This window comes from Macrobrachium rosenbergii, chromosome 16 (assembly GCF_040412425.1).
Source record: "Macrobrachium rosenbergii isolate ZJJX-2024 chromosome 16, ASM4041242v1, whole genome shotgun sequence".
Taxonomy (NCBI): domain Eukaryota; kingdom Metazoa; phylum Arthropoda; class Malacostraca; order Decapoda; family Palaemonidae; genus Macrobrachium; species Macrobrachium rosenbergii.
In genome coordinates this window covers 16,672,079-16,692,017 of record NC_089756.1, presented here as the reverse complement: position 1 = coordinate 16,692,017, position 19,939 = coordinate 16,672,079, and the positions used below count along the sequence as shown (strand labels likewise).

Below are 19,939 nucleotides of genomic sequence, written 5' to 3'. Positions count from 1 at the left end.
ATTCTGTTTTGTTTCATGCATTCAGATGGACAACGTAAGGCGAGTGGTTTCTTTCCCTTGCATTTTTCCACTGCAGAACACTGATTACTAATAATGGGTCACCCAGAAAAATGCTTTCACGAGTTGCTGTATCAGCCCTTCTTCAGGCAGAATTATACCGGTGAACTGCGATGTCCAGGGGTCCAACTTAAAAAGACACTTTCTCAAGGGTAGGATCTGTAGATCATAGCTTATCTTCTCTTGTAAGGTGGATGATTATGCAATTGCTAGTGTTGAAGTATTTCTCATCCATGCTGTAGAGCCTTCAAAGGGAACCCTATGAAATCTTAAGGCCCTCTGATATCTCAGGAACATGTTACAGAATTATGCTCTATACCTGCCTTATGGCTAAAACCAGGTCATAGGTAGGTAGAATGTAATGATACAATGTGCAATTGTTCTTAAGTGGAGTATCCTTCCAAGCATGCACTGGCCCAGGTACTTACTGGCTAAATAAAGGTGGTAACCAGATGGAGATGGGAAAGAGGGGATACCCATTCTCACTCACTGGACATTACCCATTGACCTTCCAGCCACGATATGTTTCAGACCTGTTTCTTGTTCAGTCTTTTTTTTGTGTGCTGGCTCTCTCCTTTGCATAAACTTGTGCCTGAAAGTGATAGTGTTTTGTTTTTTCAGTGCTTTTGTGCTTTTTGCTGGTTCTTGTCTCGATGGAGAGCAGACAAGACCAACTATGTCTTAGGCTGAGGTCGACTGTAATTTTTTTTTTTTTTGAGAATGTAACAGCTTCTAATTTTCTAATTAAGGGTTCATCTGCAGCTGTGTTCTTCTCTGATTTATATACTAATCATACTAACTTTTCAGGTGTCCATAAGGCACTCACAATCTCCTGAGGTAGTAGTTCACAGTTACAGTGGATTTGGCTTTATGAGCCTCCTGCATTGGAAAAAGGCTTTTCACTTACAGTAATCCTTCCTAGTGAGCTCCATCTGATGGGTGTGACTTAGTCTACAGTTCCTGACTAGACCGGCCCTGCAGTGCAATGCAAGCAAGGACAGCAGAAGGAAGGGTAGGAGAGCCTTTAGCGCTCTTCTTCTTCTTCGTCTGTCTTCTATCATCATCTACCTTCACCTCAACCCCACTCTCTTTTCCTGAGCAGGTGGGCATCGAGATAGGAAAGTCTAGTCCTCAAGTAAGAAGCCTTGATAGACTTCTGTACACTCTCCCCCTCAAGGAAAGACAGGGGCACACAGTCAATGGCAGTGATTGGCTTTCCCCAGGTAGATTTGGCACCTCAATGCCTGCCCACTTAAACTGGATTTCTAGTCCTGTCTTGCCTCTCAGTGAGTTCAGTCTCACACTGAATCAAGGCTCAGCTTGCTTGCCTGGTGCACAAGTTGTTTTCCCTCTCCTCATGACTTAGGAGTTGCATGGAGGGGTTTGCGTGACCAGTGCAGCGAGAGGTTTGCACGGCCCATCCGTTAGTAGTGTGCCCAGACTGTGGATCAGGTTTACCTCTGGCAATGGGGTATATTGTTCTCCTGATCCATTCATGGTAGGAAAATTATGGTAAACAGGTAAGCAGGGCAACTCTTCTCACTGCAACTCTTTGGGGTCACACAGGGAGAGGTTTGCACGGCTTGATCAGTGTAGAGTTCACTTGGCCCATTCGCAAGTTGCGTATCTGGTCTATGGATATGCTTTGTGCCAATAGTGGGGAAGGTTCTCCTTCCCAGCCTTCTTCAGGAGAATTCTGGGGGTAAACCTGCCTCGTTTCCATGCTCAAGACATTTGCCCTCTCCAGAGCACGAGTGGTCCGAGCAATCCTTTTCCAGGGAGACTTCTTTGTATTCTTCCACCTCTTATGAGCACAGCTAGCTGTGTAGCAGATAGGAAAGTTGGAGGAGTGGCGCCAGGCTGCTCCTCTCCTTCTGTCTCATTTTTACCTATTCTATGTATCGGGAAGTGCCTCTTGTCTCCAGCAGATTGTGCAGGCATCTTTCCCACCATTTTCTTGCCAGAGCATATGTTCGTACCAGTGATGACAGAGGTGAACCTTTTTGGAGTGTTTGAAGTCTGTGGGCAGTTTATCGGCCTCTCATTCTTAGAGGTTATGTCATAACAGTTTCTATTCACTGTAATAATATTTGTAGTGTTGCAAATCATTTCTTGTAGACTATTTAGTGACTTAATCTATGGTTATCGCAGTAATGGTCTACTACATGTTGGGCATCTTGTAAAGTATGAGACAGCAATCAGAGAGATTCAAAAGGTAGTATTCTCCTCCCTGGCACTTTTAAGCACTGTTCTATTGGACAAAACTGGTTTTCCCTATGAGAGACAGGTTGTCTTTCTTTCCCCCTTTCTCAGAACAAGAACAAGTTGCTTCTCGCTTTGGAATTGTTCAGTGTTGGACAGACATGAGGCCCATCCATCTCCTTTGAATAAAATAGTGTTACTCTTTCTAATGTTTCCCTCTGGCATGCCAAGTTTGGAATAGAGGGGAAGAAGAGGGGGAGTAGCCAAGAATGGCCATTCACCTCTTCCAATGCCACAGTGGTAACCATTAAGCAATCTCTTTTGCTTGCAGTGGCAGGTGCAGTGAGCAGAACTGTTTTCTTAGTCTCTTGTTCTGTCCATAAGGGTTTTCTGCTGAAGGTTTTAAGAAAGAAAGCATAGCTAGAGGCTTTTATGTTGAAACTTTTTCCTCCCTCCATCATACACCCAACAAATTTCTCTTCTTTCTCCAGCTTCACATGTGTCTCAGTCTTCTTGACAGGGGCAGAAGTGATTTCAGAGAAAAGCGCCATCAGAAGTCCTTTAATGCTGGTTCTCTGGTCTAAAGTTAAGTTACCTCTTAGGGAACACAACCAGGGTTTAGGGATCAATGTTCGACCTCTTTCCTATCAAGTTGAAGTCACAAACCTGTTTTTACTAAAGGGGACTAGTTACTTTCTTGAGAACTGAAGGACTAGTACTTTTAAGTACCCATTCTTCACAAGTCTGGGTAGTATCTCGACTTTGCCCAAGGCAGAATTGTCTACCAGTTCACAATGTTGTTTTGGACTGGCAACAGGCATTTCACAGGAACATTACATACTTTCTGCATCAAGTTCTGCTTAAGCTCTTTTCAGGGTATTCATTTATCTCGATGTATACCCTCAAGTTACGGAGTTGTAACTCCTTAAGGGCCTGACACATTCAGGTATTGATCAACTTCTCACAATTTTGTCACAGACAAAGGTTTGTGATTAGTTGAGAGTGGCCCCTATATGGACTCTTGTATTAATGAGCTTAGGGAGACATCGGTCTGGTTCCTGTATCTCATGTTTGTTTCTGTGTCCGATACGGAGCTGAAGTGCCATTTCAAACTTTTCCTTGCCACTTCTCCTTTTAAAGAGAGTATTAAGGATGCTTTCACTTTTCTTTAGTGACAAACCATTGTAAGGGTTTTGTAAGCATCTGGAGGGGGGGTGCATACCTGCAATTAGTTTTCATCTCTGGTCCCAGATTGTTCGGAGGACCCTCAAACTCACCCAAGAACTTGCAACATGAGGGGCAGTGAGCCCTCTCTCTCCTTCCGGAAGAACTTCTCGGTCCAACAAGTAATGACGGCAGCAGTCTGGTGCTGTCAGACTACCCTCAACTCATTCTACACAAGGGATGTTTCCCTCAAGATCCTCAACACCTTTTCTTTGGGACCTGTGGTGGCAGCTCAAGTAGTATTATTCAACAAGTACTATTACTACTGGGAACTGTACAGGTATCCCACAGTTTATTTGAGTGCTTTGGCTAGAGTGTGCAGCTCCTGAGGGGAGAGGTGGTATGGGTACTAACCTGTTCTCTCTCCCACACCCAGAAACATTCGCACTGGAGTACAAGCTGGACCCAAATGAGTGCAAGTAAGCAACACTACGAGCCCCTGATCTAGAACATGAGCCCTCACCCCCCTTCTTTAACATGGAAAGGGGGGGGGGGCCACACAAGGTAAAAGCCTTTTATCCATAAAAAAGGCTGCTAGATGAAAGTCTCCCAACTCTGCAGTGGGAAACCAAATCCTTTGGGATTAATTTGACATGATTCCAGTCTGTAATATGGAACAGACAGAGGGAAGCATAGCCCAACCCTCCAGGGCACTGCCAGTGGAGCAGCACCACCCTGCCTTCAAGGCTGGTGCCAGCAGAGCAGCACCACCCTGCTTTTCAGGTTAGTGCCAGCGGAGCAGCACCACCCTGCTTTCGAGGTTGGTGCCAGCTGAGCAGTACTGGCCCACCCTCCTCGCTGATGTCCGCAGAGTGACCCTGGTGTCCTTTTTTTCTGCACAGTGACATTCCAACCCACCCTCTAAGGTGCTCAGCCCTACATGTTGCTACTATCTCCCTCCTAAGTAGTTAGTCTCCTTATTAAAGGCATAGCATCTGTATCCCTGCAGGAACAAATGCCAAGTATTTTAAGTAAACTGTATTTTTCCTAGGTATACATAACATAGCCTTGCATATTGGAAGTAATCCACCTTGTCCACCTCACATCTTTTTCTCCTTCAATTTTCATACTGAATACAGGCCGTAAGGACAATGGGTAATGTCGGTTTGGTGAGAATAGGCATCCCCCTCTCCCTCATCTCCATTTGGGTACCACCCTTGTTTAGTCGGTACATGGCCAGTCCAGCACATGTGCAGAAGGATACTCCTTATATGAAAGGCTATGGTTTCTATAAGAGGAAAAATACAATTATTTTAAACATTTGGCATTTGCTTTGCTGTACTTGACTTTTATAAGTGACTTTATAAGTGAGTACTACTAGGAAGATGTATTTTCATAACCAATGCTTAATCCAGACCTTACATATCTAAGCTTACACTGCTGTTCCCCTATCAGTACTTCATTTATGTCTTACTTTCTTGATTATCTCGGGCAGAGTAAGTAATGTTGTACCCCTATTATTCTCACATTCACCTTTACCCTTATGCATTACGAAACATTCTCGCTTCCATACATATCTTACATTTGCTGATAACTCCAACTCCTCCTGGTAACTTTCCATTTTTTAACCTCCTCATTGTCCTCCTTACATCCATGACAGCTACTTTCACATGAGTTCTAAAATTTACAAGAATTCTTTCCCATCGTGCACCATTCTATCTGTCTAATATGTCCACTACTGATTAAGGACTACATTTTCTAAAGGCAGTGTCTTTTATTCTAAGAACCATTTCTTCATTAACCTTTTTATTATAGTTACTTTCCAAAAGGGCAACTTATGTGTTTCTATAAAGTGTTTGCTTCGATCAACCCCAAAATTATAAACATACCTCTTATTTTTGTTTAACTTACTTTGTCCTTGGCTACCTATTCATCCTCTCCAGCCAGTTCACTTCAAACAGTCTCAATGCTACCTTCATTTCCCCTAATTTAATCGTCCCACAAACTACTGTTTTTATTCTTTCATTCTTCTCCCAGCTGCATTTGTAATTCAATCCTTGAATTCTTAATAATTCTCAGAAACTAACACTTTAATGTCTAACCCTATCTTATTTTTCATTTCTTTTAATTTATCTTACTATTCTCACTTCTTTATCAAACTCAATTGTCTTGGTTGTATTTTTAATCAAAAGATTTTCAATCTCATACATTTACTTTTGCTTCAATCAGATAATGGTCAAACATACCAGAAGCCACTCTTCTCACCATTACAGCAATTAACTTACTCTTCCATTACACTATACTAGAACATAATTTAACAAACTTTTCCTCGTTTTTTCCCAAGTATGCTTGTGAATATTTTTCTGTGGAAACCATATACTTTCAACAATCATGACCCTTTCTGAATATTTCCCATAAGTACCCATGGACAATATTAACTCCTTTTTGGAACCTGCATATTTAAATACCTCTAGTACAGTACAACCAACCTTTCTTGCTCTCTAAAGTCAGCTAGACTCGGATTCACTATCAGAGAAAATTTCCCCTACTCGTACTCATTTTCTATTCCAGGACCAAATGCACTTATTATCACTTTTCCTCTTACCTCAATTAATTTTACCTCTACAGTCCTTGGACCAACATATTTTTGCTCACACTCATTCCCAGTCTTCCTGACACTATAAGCACTTCCTTAGCTCTATATTTCTCTGTCACCCCTGAAATAATCACTCTGCCCTTCCTTCCGATTTCTGTATACCTTGTACTTTCATTTTTGCCTCATAATTGCAATAAATTAATCAGTTATTGTTATATATTTTTTTCTTGTGCCGAAAAGCAAAACACTTATATTTCATTTTTATCCGCAAACCACACCCCTGGCAAATTGGTGATTCCCACATTCGGTAAATCTGCAAGAAGGTTGTTTTTATTTTCTGGCATCCTTCAGAAGTGAAATGTGCGGTTGCCACTGGCCTTAGAAATTCCAAAACGAGAAGGAAAGGAAAGTGAAAAATTTTTAAATTTCTAGACAACATTCAAGTACAATTTAAAGTTGGCAGAGAGGGAAATTGCAAGATTCGAATACCTAAGAAAGTGCATAATACAGAGTAATTTCAAGGCCATGATATATAATCTCTTTTAACAAAAAACGGAATAAATATCTAAAAATAAATGTCTAAAGAGTTTGACAGCACGACACTCTTTAACAAAGTACTGTATACAAATTTTACAACAAATACCTATTCCGAAATACTTTCAGGTATCAGTCATGGAATTTACGGAACCTGCAAATACTTATGGGTCAAAGCATTTTACTAAGTACGCGTAGATAAATTACCTTAACATCTGTCCTGAGATCGCTCTGAGTACCAACAAGCACCATGGGAGCACGTGGATTGTGTTGCCGTAACTCTGGCAGCCATTTCTCGCGTACATTGTGAAATGAGGTCGGCGATACTACACTAAAGCATACCAGAAAGACATCGGTTTGTGGATAGCACAAGGGCCGCAGGGAGTCGAAGTCATCCTGGAGGGAATAAAAAAATAAAAATAATACTTTCCACATAGTGGAAAAAATTATCTGTACATACAGTATATAGCACTACAAATCTTCATACAATATTTAGCTGAGATCTGTATTATAATAAGAATTAAATCTACTAAACCTTTACCAAAGAACATAAATGAATTGAGACTCTAGCCTAATGTACGAATTTTATCAATGAGTTGCATCATCTAACTGTATTAGGAATTCAGGCATCCAGCTACATCAATATTAATCTCAACACACTTGATATAAATTAGTTTAAACGTAAATAACATTAAAAAAAGTCTTTGCTAAAAACACTCATACCTGGTAAATTAGAATAATTATTCCAGAGCATTTTCAAACACTAGCATTTAACTCTTAAAAACGTACAAAGGAAAAAGCCGCAGACCTATTCATAAATGCTTACGGAAACTGTATATACTAAAAGGCTAAGAATAGTCGTCGTGGCTCCATGCTAAATTTATATATATATATATATATATATATATATATATATATATATATATATATATATATATATATATATATATATATATATATATATATATATATATATATATATATATATATATGTGTGTGTGTGTGTGTGTGTGTGTAATATATATCTGTATGCATGCATATATGTGTTCATGCAGACTGCCTATAATTTACTGTATATTAAAGACACACCAACAATTATTAGATATACAAAATTATATACATTACATCTACAACCTCTGAAAATCATAGCTACAAGATGGAGAGTTCACGAAATTACGACTATCATTACACTTGCCGGAAGGAGCAAATATTTTGTCGCAGCGATCACACGATTTTGCCAATTTACACCGGCTCCATGAGGGTGATTTCAGTGGCGACATCCACGTAATGGGGGATACTATACGTGGCGACAGATTTCGTCGTTTACTGTCTAGTGAACATGGCAAGTTTACCCAGAGCAAGAGGTGGATCCAAGGATATAACGCTCGTTTATTTCCGCCTAACGTAAGTCACCCGTCCGAAACCCCTTAAACACCCGATGACTTCGCTGAACTGATCTTTGATCTGAAACTCTACATGATAAAAAGAGACTTCAACGTCTGACTTATTGACCCATCATTTGTAATATGAAGTTTTCAAGAACTTTCTGATGACCATGAAGTCCTCCTAGCTACCGGAAGACAGGGAAAAAGTGGAGGAAATTAATAACTACAAATTATCAAAGGAACGGGAGGAAATATATAATCCAACAAAAGTCAGATAAAACCGAATCGATCACCCTAGAAAATGGTGAAAGAACATCAAAACCAAATAAATCCCAACTTGAAGGTTATATTTGACTGCATCATGAAGTTCCTTCGCCAGCGCCTTTCCGAGCAACGTACACGTACATAAACGTACACCATGTGTCCGAGCGGTGGAAAAATGACCAGCCTCATAATTGCAGGAAAACTCAAATTCCTCCGGTATGACTCACAGCGGAGGAACGCGTACTCGTCACACAAAACCATAACACCCTAACCCAGTAGTAGTATTCGGCAGAAGCCAAAATGAGTCTTAAGCACTTCCGATGTAAAGGCGATTTTCGTGGCGTTTCTAAACACTGGTTTGCTCGGGCGAGCTGGCGTGTGACAGACTACGGCCAGTATAGACAATGGTGCTTGCAGATACAATGGATACAGGTAACTTCGTAAACAGCATGAAAACCAGCACAGGGTGTATTTCACATAAACATTTACATAAACAGAAGTATGAAGGATATTCTTCATGCGAAAAATAGTCCTAAAAGATCAGATAGCGGGCCGAACATGAGAACGATCTGCAAGAATTGGTAGCGCTGAGGCGCGCCGCTTCAACACGTGGTGGTGGTCCACTTGTTCAACTTTCGTTAAGAGCACCTGCGCACCCCAAAGAGAACGTGTTCGTCATCGTTTAAAACGGAACCGCAGGTAACTACTACAGTACTACTACGACCATTACTACAGCACTGGCGCCACCATTCCTCGGTATGTCTGACAAAATATTTACGGTACAGTACTCGATATATATATATATATATATATATATATATATATATATATATATATATATATATATATATATATATATATATATATATATATATATATATATATCCAAAAATACACTTTTCATTGTGTTCCAAAACTTATAAAACCACAATGTATGTGTATTAAAGGTAATTTCTTACAGAACAACCTACGATATAATTATGTACAGTTTCCAAGAAATTCTCAATTCCTGAACACACAATAAGAATTTAATCCACAACTTATCGTATAAGTAACTTATTCGTATTTCCATTCGTATTTTGAAAAGTACGTTCATACGTAAGTTAAATCCTGCACTTAACTGACAAAAGCTCCAGACAATGACTGCAAGTGACTCACAAAAACTTCTGTACACCACTAAATTTTGTAAAGTAACCCAACAGTCGAATCACTGAGACGGCCAAGGCACGTTCGTTGAATTAAATCAGATTTAGCAAGGTTCCATCCAGGCCCACGGAGCGCTGAACACCCGGCAACAACGGTACACGCACTTTCCGCTAGACAAACTCCATTTCCCACTGCACAACCCTTGTCATCAGAGATCAATATCCTTTCTTCCTTGGTCTAAAATGACTAAATATAAATGTAGTCACATTCAGCACTACAAAAACTCGTGAACATTCATTCTGTCAATCTCTTGGCTTTAGGAATAAAAATTAGCTTGAAGGATAAAACTGAATATTCCCGTTCAAATACTTAAAATACTAATTCCAAAAGTATTTCATATTGCAAGCCAGTTCTGGAAATATTTTATACAAATGAAACACTACAACAACGTAAATAAAATGTAAAAAAATGTCCTTATATACTGAACAAAGTCAAGCTGGATTCGTTAAACTTGAGACAGGGCCTGGATTCTTGGGTATTTATTCTGATCCTCTGAATCTATGATTCTACGGGTGAAATGTAAACACACCTCATTACCCAAGTTGACAAACCTAAAATAAAAGGAATCCACACCATAATTAAAATGAGAATGGCAAAGGCTGAACTATCAGCGAATGAGACTATCTGTGAAGACAAAAATGAATAATTTCTTAAGGCGTAATGGAATCCACAACACAGACTCCGTTACATTGAGGACTGGATACAAACTGTTGTACCTAACGTATTCTGTACGTGAATAGTTACAAAATTTAATTTATAATTGTCTTGCATCTAAGATTATTCTGCACAAGTCGACGCAATTATTGCAACACTGTGTACCTTAGAGAATTGTCTGAAAGTACCAAACGACACAAGCTTTCCTTGCATAAAAATTTACGGACAATATTAAGTGTAATAATGGATTAACCTTTGGGGTAATGGAATACCAGAGTATATGCTGATAATTAACGATGAGAGGCATCTTCATCTATTGCAGCATTATGATGTCATTGACACCGGCTATCTCTGCAATAGACTGGTTTACTATCGCCCGAGAAGTATAGACCAGTTCGTGACGTCAAAGGCAGAGAGCCAATGAAAATCTCTCTTGGTAACAGCCTCAAGACGACAAGTCAAGTTGCTCGGATGCCAAGCGCTAACCGGAATTACCAACGATTATCAGCTCAAAAATATTTAAGATCACGGTAATACATTCCATCCATGTATTTAAAAGGTGATGGAATACGATTACTCTACGGCAAATTTTGAGATACAATAAAAAAAAAATCTCTGGAAGAAATATCAAGGCAGAGGAAAAACGTGACAAAAATTGGGTAAATTAACTGGGTGAAATGAGACTCTTAATCGTATTGTGAAACTTTTAAAGACAAGAAGCTCATTCATCTTCATTTCTTCTCAAATCTTAACGTCTACCTATGCTGGTGACCAAACAAATTATTCCTCCTCTACCTACGCTCTTAGATTTTCCTCTCAAGCCTCGTCTTGAGGATTCCTTTTAAGGAAATAATTATCTGAGCCGTGGTATAAGGCGGAATGGTCACGCAATTTAAACACGAGAGCCGAGACTCCGAGGGTTAATACTCTCCCGCCCACGATATGAACATCTCCCGCAAACACTAGATCGCGGGAGCGATTTCTGAGTTGTTAAACGGGTACGCCTACAGAAAGCAGGAGATGAAGAGGAAGAAGAAGAAACCCCGGTGTTTTCCAGGCCAGAGTTTCACTGACCCCGTCATCTAATTGTAAGAATCACCTTAATGGTATCCGGGAAAGTCATCTTTTATTCTAACCGTCTATATCTTCCTACCTGTAATTGCTAAGATAATGATATAAAGTTTGTGGTACCACATTTCTTCATAAAATGTAAATACGCGGTTTTACAAAAGATTACGGCTATTGGATAAATTACAAAAGTTGTGATGTTCAGGAACTTAACAAAAATTGCTTTGACTGGAGAAATAAACACTTCATGAAAAAACGTGATTTATAACTGCTAAAACTGGCGTCACAACACCTAGGTTATTGCCAATCAAGCAATCCGAGACGATTCGCTTTCAAAGTAAACAAAAAATATTCAGCTTCCTTGGGAAATGTTACGGAAAAGATTTCTTACTGGTGAGCTAATATTATAGTACTCAATATTTTACCAGTAAACTAGTTCGTCTTGAACAGACGTACGTGACTCAAAGCACAGTTGCTGCCTCAATTTATGCTTGCCAAGAAATTCAACTCATTAGACGTCTACGTGAGGTTCATCTTGAATTAGACAGACTGCAGTGAAAGTATGACAGCAAAACTGAATATTTGTGAGATACGTTATTCTCGGTTGCGGGTGAAAAGCTGCAAGTGATTAATTGATCAGCTGAAGCTCCACGAAATGTTTAAGCGGAAACGAAAGAGTGCCCAGTACTACCATGTATTTTACACATCGGGGCTTATACCTGGTGGCGTAGTTGAAATCAGGAAAACTCTTCGAACTGAAGTGCATTCGAACAAATAAATACATTAAACAAAATCATCCCTTTTTTCATACATTAACAGCTGCATTGTCTTCACTGAACAAAAGTCCTTTTCTTCTTGGAACGAGGTACCTAAGCCCGTGCTCTTATCCGTCATGGCTGTGATTCACAATTCTCGACCAATTAACAGATACCTATTTCACCGATAACGTTAACCGTAGCTCATTAGAGGTTAACGTAGGTCTACCTACTAAGTCTTCAGCAGCCACTGCCTTGTTCCCCTTAGCTCTAACCTGGGTGGAGATGGTGCTTGAGTTCTGATCACAGGTGTATAATTATGTTTTATATATATATATATATATATATATATATATATATATATATATATATATATATATATATATATATATATATATATATATATATGCTCTCTAGGACAGTATAACGGAGCAATGAGCTTTACTTACATGTCTTTGCTGCTCATAAGCGACCAATAAGTCATTAACTTGAACATGCATAAATATTTCTCATTCTGGGAATCCAACCCATGTATTACAAACACGCACATTTTTTTATATATATATATATATATATATATATATATATATATATATATATATATATATACATATACATATACATATACACGTATGTACTTTGTGGTTTGTCAACTGCAGTTGGCTGCAGCAACATCCGGACAGATCTGCTATGAACCAGAAGTTTAACTGCAATTTGAGTCAAACAAATCCCTCTAGGATATATATATATATATATATATATATATATATATATATATATATATATATATATATATATATATATATATATATATATATATATATATATTATATATATATAAACACGGAGAGAGAGAATTCGACATGTCCCACGTTCCCAGCTACCTTATCGCCCCCTTCCTCCCCAGCGAATGAACCCCAACCCAATCCCCGTAGGACCCCAATCATCAACGAACGTGCATGAGTCATGTAAGAGGCCAGGCCCTTAGGCTACGCTGTTTCCTTCCGCTCCCTTTCCTGTTCCCCATCGTTATCCAACTCTACTTTCATTTTACACATTTCCTCCGTTCACGTGACAAGGCAATTAAACTAACAACACAGACGACAATAAGATTTTGAACATTATCGTGCAGATTATAATTATATACTGCTCAAACGGACTAAATATGGCGTATATATATAGTGGTTGAAAAATGGACTCAAACTACACATGCACAAACATATTCTTGTAATTTCAGTGCTGTGTTGTGTGTTTGTGTGTGTATGAGAGAGAGAGAGAGCTTTGAATACAATGTCCTTTTACTTTCCATGCCTGAGTACAAACAAATTAAGCTCGCCAATTCTTAATGATACCTGGACCAGCCAAAGGAAGGCAAGACAGCCCATGAGTGTATTTGCAGAATTCGGCCATTGGATAATGCATGGGGAACTGTGCCATCTAGCGGTGCGATAAAATAAACGACATAAATGATATGCACTTACATGAAAACAAAATTACAACGCAACTCTGTATAAATGCAATAAAAATGTACCTAATCTTTCTATAAGTTCATTGGAAATAATATCTCGTGTATTATTAATGAAAATAATCCGTAATTCATACGACTAACTATAATTGCAGGACAACGGATGTCCACTGATCCTGCACATCATTGTGTTGCTATAAGAACAGCAACAAATTAAACCTTTAACGATGCTAGAATCACACTCCCGACTTTTGATCAGCGGAAAAGAGGAGTTTTGAAAAATAATTAGAGTATGAGTAATCTTGGAGAAGAAATATATGCATAACATGCTCACTCCTATGGCAAATGTATTAAGTGAAAAGTTGTGTAGTAAATCAGTGACTTACTGCTCAACTTTCCACTTAATAGACGAAAACAGATCCAACAAAAGAGAAAATCTACTACAAGAGCAAATGAGACTTGATTTTCCCCGTCAAGACTATAGATGGCTCATACCGAGCTTCGCTATCAGCGAACCATGAAACCAAATCGTCAACCGACAACTCGACTTTTAGTTTAAGGGCTTTTTAACAGGACAAGAGCCCATGTCGGCATAAGGCCAACTTGCTTTACCAAAGCTGTGCCCTGTCCTTCACTTTCTCAGTTATTTCCCAAGGGCAAGCTTCCACAAAGTTGAACAATCACACGTGGAGGAATAAGAACATATCCCGATCTCACGTCGAAAGATGATGTCAAGTAGCCTTGGACTCAGCTAATATTGATTTTAAACAAGGACAAATTCTAGTCAGTGTGTGAACCTTATGTCCTGAGTCATTTTCTGCACTTCCAGAACGGTAGTCGGATTCTGTCATCCAGGATCTCGTCCTTTGTAAAGGTTATTTGTCATGACGCATCACACTATTACTCCAAAGTAAACCGTTATTGTTCTTACATTATAATTTCCTACATATCATATAAGCCCTGCAAGAGTGTCCAACCTTTCAAAATCTCTTGGTAAACCTGATGATACCAAATATGGATATATTTTTCAAATAAGTGATGAGAGCGCTTATCGAAATATCTACCAGCCTCTTTCCCCGATTTCAGTAGAACCGTAAAATTTAAAATGAGACATTATTTCTATAAAACAGATCCTGTCAAAAAGGTTCCTTGCTTATTTGAGCGGTCAAAAAAAATGACCTAGAGATATTTTGAAAATATTTGTTTTAGACTTCGAACATAAATTGCCTCTAAACGTTACAATGTCGACAGAATGATTTATAGACAGATAAATTTCTCGTGGGAAATTTAAAAGCGAAAATTTACCGCGCATATATACGTACTAACCCATGAAACAGATACCTGGATTCAGTGAACCGTTCTACAGACCTTGTCTGGATCGGTCGGCAGCAGAGGTCTTTCGTAACTCTTAGAAAACACGAGTAACCTATAAGTGGAGAATAAAGCCTGGCGGAATCAGCCCAAATTTTAAACACTATATTGAGGGACATTCGTTCTACAATTGGCTGTGGTAAACATATTGACCGCGTCCTAGAATGGTTACGATTCTCTCACATGTAACATAAAACCAACGGAAACTAATATCACCAAAAATTCCTTACCTAACTAACTTATGATGCTATGTACATACCGTCTTTTAAATATCAAGTCGGAGTACCTGCATTTTGGGGAAGGGTGGTGGGGACGGCCAGGAACTGTGTACTGATGCTACCTATTATAACATAATTATCCCAAATTGACTCGGGCATCCTTACTTGGCTACTACCGGCTGGGGTACCGACGCAACCTATTAAGTACACCATCCTATAAACACTCCTGTGACCTTGTTCGGCCTCCCTTATTCGCTGGAATTGTAGTTGTAGGTGCCCTTACCAAGGGCTACAGATAAGAACTAAATTTAGGAAGGTACGAAGCGACATCGATCGTGAGAAACGCATGAGCGTTTTGAACTGGGCAGTCGAGGCCTTCTAATTTCTCCTCTCCTTTTGCGTTGTGTTGTGGACCACCAACTCATAACCAAAATAAAAAAAAATTGCCACCCTTTGTCGCTACAACCGCACAAGTTCAGCCCACCAGCAACTGCTTGTGCGTATCGCTTAAGCGCAAAATAATACGAGGGTTTGAGGATCTTCTGAATCCTTAAATGGGAGTGTTCAAACCACATTCTCTTCAGCCAAGCCTCAAGTATGCACCCTGCTCTGGTGGATAGACCTCTGTCGTTCTAATTCAATTTGCTGCCACATATGGGGTACAGCGTTGCGGTCGCTATCAATCGCGGGGTTTCCAAATAAGTAAATAAAAAAAACCCTCTTCACTAGTGATTACATAAGAATCTGATATCTCAACATCGCATCCAAAACACCGGGAAGATCCTGCAAAAACTGATTCATGAATTACAACATTCCTTTATATTTTATTTAAAATCACGACACTCATCTGCTCACTAAATAACTGCGCTTTTGTACCTTTGTGCAGCTATGTAAACCATTTCCTTACGGAATAGTGCTACTAAACTACCAAAATATTTCCTTACTTTCTGAATTCTCTGAACTGAGGATACAAATTCCCCTGCTACATAAAACTCAACACACTGAACATCTTCCCAAGTAAATGTTTCAGTCTAGATTCTTCGATACATCTGTCTACTAATATATTTCTATTATCCCCGACAGATGGCAAATGCAAAGCAGCATATACGCTCTCATAAGGAAATTAAAGAACGGACTAAATCACTTCCCTCAGCTGTATGTACAATACTTTGTTCTGGAGTACCTTGAATGGAATTATGACAACCTCTTCACCCCACCTACCGAAATAACTGCATCAAGTGTTACAAAGTGAGTCCCGTCCCATATAAGTGGGTCTTGATTACATCCTCAAGTCTTCCTTGAAAATACAACGCTACAAGTCAGCGGTGTCAGTTACTCTTTCTCTCAGTTAATACATTCATGAAAGGTTAATTTGGCCCCTCTGAAAGGACGCTTCCACGGAGGGTTGTGGGGTCACAGGTCACCTCAAGAAAGTTGCGTGTGGTGAGGGCAGAGGACAGGAAACAGCCTCACTGAAACAGCCTCATTATCAGTACCTTAAAAATAAGAGAAAGAGAGAGAGAGAGTTTATTATTGCAATAAGATTAAACTGGTCTTATGCCAGTCTAGGTTCTTGCGCTTATCAGCCAGGTGATAGAGAGAGAGAGAGAGAGAGAGAGAGAGAGAGAGAGAGAGAGAGAGAGAGAGAGAGAGAGAGAGAGAGAGAGAGAGAGAGAGGGGAGAGAGAGAGAGAGAGAGAGAGAGAGAGAGAGAGAGAGAGAGAGAGAGAGAGAGCAGTTGCATCACAGTCCTGTCAGAGAAAAATACTGGGATCCACGGAAAAAGACGAGTGAGGTTGTATTGTTGCGGTGAAGGATATAAACAATGTCTTAACCACCATCAAAGATAAATTGCCACGACTTTACTAAAGAATACGATCTTGAGCAACGCTAACAAACTCATACACGAGGGCGCCCGCCCCCCTCCCTCTCTCTCTCTTTCTCTCACGAACAATGGGCTATTCATTCACTTTTTCAGTTTTTAAAAATGAAAAAAAAACACGCAACGTTACTCAAGCTACGGACATGGTGCAGTGAAGTTTTTCAATAAACATTTTATGCTAAAAGTGACATACAAAAATTATGCAATCCTGATTCCATAGTATCTACAGTTTTAAACATGCGAGGTGAAAAACATTTTCCAAAAATCACTGGAATGAAAAAACAATAATTTGAGCAGACTAACGAAGCGATATTTGTACAGTTCGTTTTCTCATGCTGTGGCCTGCTATAAATAAGGAACATCGTTGTGAATATCGTAACAAAAATATCAACTATAGTAAAAACACTTTTCAACCGAGATAGAGACTCATTCGTTTGAGCAACGGCTAGGCTTAGTGAAAGTTCTAAATAAGTTTCAAGGACTATTGCACAACTTATAGCGTGCCTCTGTTAGGTAACACAAATTTCATACGTTTATTCATTTGGTGTACTTATATTTCTCTTTATATAAACATGTACAGTGCATATCTCTTTTCACCGAACGCCTCTTGCCCATTGAGACGGTGGCTACAAAAGCTGTCAAATTGGTCTTAGCAAGAGTTTTCGGATAAATTTGCTAGCCCCATGCCATATATATATATATATATATATATATATATATATATATATATATATATATATATATATATATATATATATATATATATATATATATATATATATATATATAGGCGGAACACATACTGAGATGAGATGACTAACTCCAATGGACAATGGATCTTCAATGGGCACATTTAGGTGGTCACACACCATATGTTGCTTAATTTCGTTGATCGGAAGACTAGCGTTGTAGCGAACGAGTTACCGCCATCGGCAGAGCCCACGTCTCTAATATTATTTAAATTCCTTACAAAACACCAAAGTTCACAGAGGAGAGGCGGGGGGGATGCGTGTAATCAGTATCATAAGGCAACAATCAAAGCGCCAACAATATTACCCGACTGGGGTAACACGTCACTGAAAAAAAGCGAAAATATACAATAATATTGTCCGTATGGCCGTGTGAAGGTCTTTTGGTATGCTGACACCGCCTCATGATAAAAGGAACAAAAAACAGATGCAATGCTTCGGTTATCTGAACCAGAGAGCTTATGTTATAGTGTAGCATGGTTTGCCTGGAAAGGTCACCACGGATGCACGGGTGTAAAAAGACCGTACGTTTCTGTGAAACAATAACTCGTAAAAACTCGTCATTGGATGGATGGTATTTAGAAACAAAGCTCTAATATCATAAGGCTAAGAAGGACATTCAAGACATTAACAAAAAAGTAAAAAATGTGCCGAAGTTTCTTCGGCGCAATCGAGTTTTCTGTACAGCCGCTACAGGGTATAATCAAGGCCACCGAAAATAGATCTATCTTTCGGTAGTCTCGGTATAATGCTGTATGAGCCGCGGTCCATGAAACTTTAACCACGGCCCGGTGGTGGTCTATCTTATATCGTTGCCAGAGGCACGATTATGGCTAACTAACCTTAAATAAAATAAAAACTACTGAGGCTAGAGGGCTGCAATTTGGTATGTTTGATGATTGGAGGGTGGATGATCAACATACCAATTTGTAGACCTCTAGCCTCAGTAGTTTTTAAGATCTGAGGGAGGATAGAAAAAGTGGGAACAGAATACAGTGCGGACGGACAGACAAAGCCATCTCAATAGTTTTCTTTTTACAGAAAACTAAAAAGGAGGAGCGTTCGAAGACTGCAAATCTCCACCATGGCTAAATTTTTTTTAACAGTCAACACAACTTTCTTGCCTGATCTCCCTGGTTACCAAATTCTACGGCAACAGTGCGTACGGTTTGAGTTTCTTAGGCTTACAAAGCTCTTCAATCCCTCCGTGTAGTTCTGTCTCTCCCAAAATCTAATCACTTGTTTGTTGGCTGTAACGAGAACGCCCTTTCTCCGCAATCCTGGTAACACACGGGAAACAAACCACCCATACAAAACATTACTGTACCTACCTGGATGAGGTAATTAAACATAAAAAAAGACATCAGGTGAGAAGACTGTCGATGTGTTACTTATGGTAGTTTAAATTTGTTGAAAATGTTAGAATAAGTCTTAAGTCAGTAAAAAATATAAAGATGAAAGTTGAATTTAAAACACTAAACGTCATTAACAAGGACTTTCGGTAACCTTCCGTGAAGTAACAGAACCACAGACTCAGGGAGAAGAAGTGTTTTTGTGTCAATTATTAAAAGCCCAATTCAGTATCATTATCCCTGAATATCATAAAGACTGCGTCATGATTATAACTACTATTCACATCAAGCAAATTATACTGTGTCTAAAAATTATGTGACTTCAACCAGAAAAGGAAAAGGAAAATTCACACGCACAAGCGGCAAGGATAGAAGACCAACGACGAACAACAACAACGAGCAACCAACATTTGGCCTTCACGCGACTCTGCCAAGAAGGTCGTTGATGAGAGACAAATCTAAAACCGAATAAGATTTAAAAAAAAAAAAAAAAAAAAAAAAAACTAGGTATTCATCCCAAGACAAAGCATGCTGCAGTCCAAGACGACTAACTTTTTTGACCGTCAAAATCAACAGATAAAAATGATACCCTCATTTAATTCCTACAGAACTTTCTTTTTTATTCAAAAGGTATGAACAATGTTTAACCAAAAATACCACATAAGGTCGAAAAGTAAATGAGAAACAAAACCGACAAAAACTAATGTCATAAACGTCACTTACTGTATGGTATTGTACCATCACTATTCACTACCTGGTACCAAGTGTCTCACCTGCAAAATAAGAAAAGAAATATTAGTTACAGTAAAATTTAGCAAGAGAAAGGGAAAAATCACAATAAGAACAACAGAATAACAGGGTGGCGAATAATTTAGCATTAGCCAAGGCTGACTGACAATAAAAGGGATTCAAATTACAATAAACTAATATACAGTTGTGGTCAAAAGCTTAATCGGGCCAAGGCCTGGAACTCATCCAAAGCATTTCTTTCACGAGAGAGAGAGAGAGAGAGAGAGAG

General features: G+C 39.1%; 2 protein-coding genes across 2 annotated transcripts in view; one reads left to right on the top strand and one right to left on the bottom strand.

The window, feature by feature from the left end:
- The window catches only part of Blos4 (biogenesis of lysosome-related organelles complex 1 subunit 4), a 66,743-nt gene extending 59,937 nt beyond the window's left edge, over window positions 1-6,806 (top strand). The window contains exon 6 of the mRNA XM_067118456.1: window positions 6,683-6,806. Within this exon, the coding sequence (XP_066974557.1) occupies window positions 6,683-6,741 (59 nt within the window). The 3' untranslated portion in view covers window positions 6,742-6,806. The remainder of the gene's footprint in view (window positions 1-6,682) is intronic.
- The window catches only part of LOC136847116 (cell division control protein 42 homolog), a 258,623-nt gene that overhangs the window by 3,624 nt on the left and 235,060 nt on the right, over window positions 1-19,939 (bottom strand). Inside the window, exon 3 of the mRNA XM_067118455.1 lies at window positions 6,761-6,949. Coding sequence (XP_066974556.1) covers window positions 6,761-6,949 — 189 coding nt within the window. The remainder of the gene's footprint in view (window positions 1-6,760; window positions 6,950-19,939) is intronic.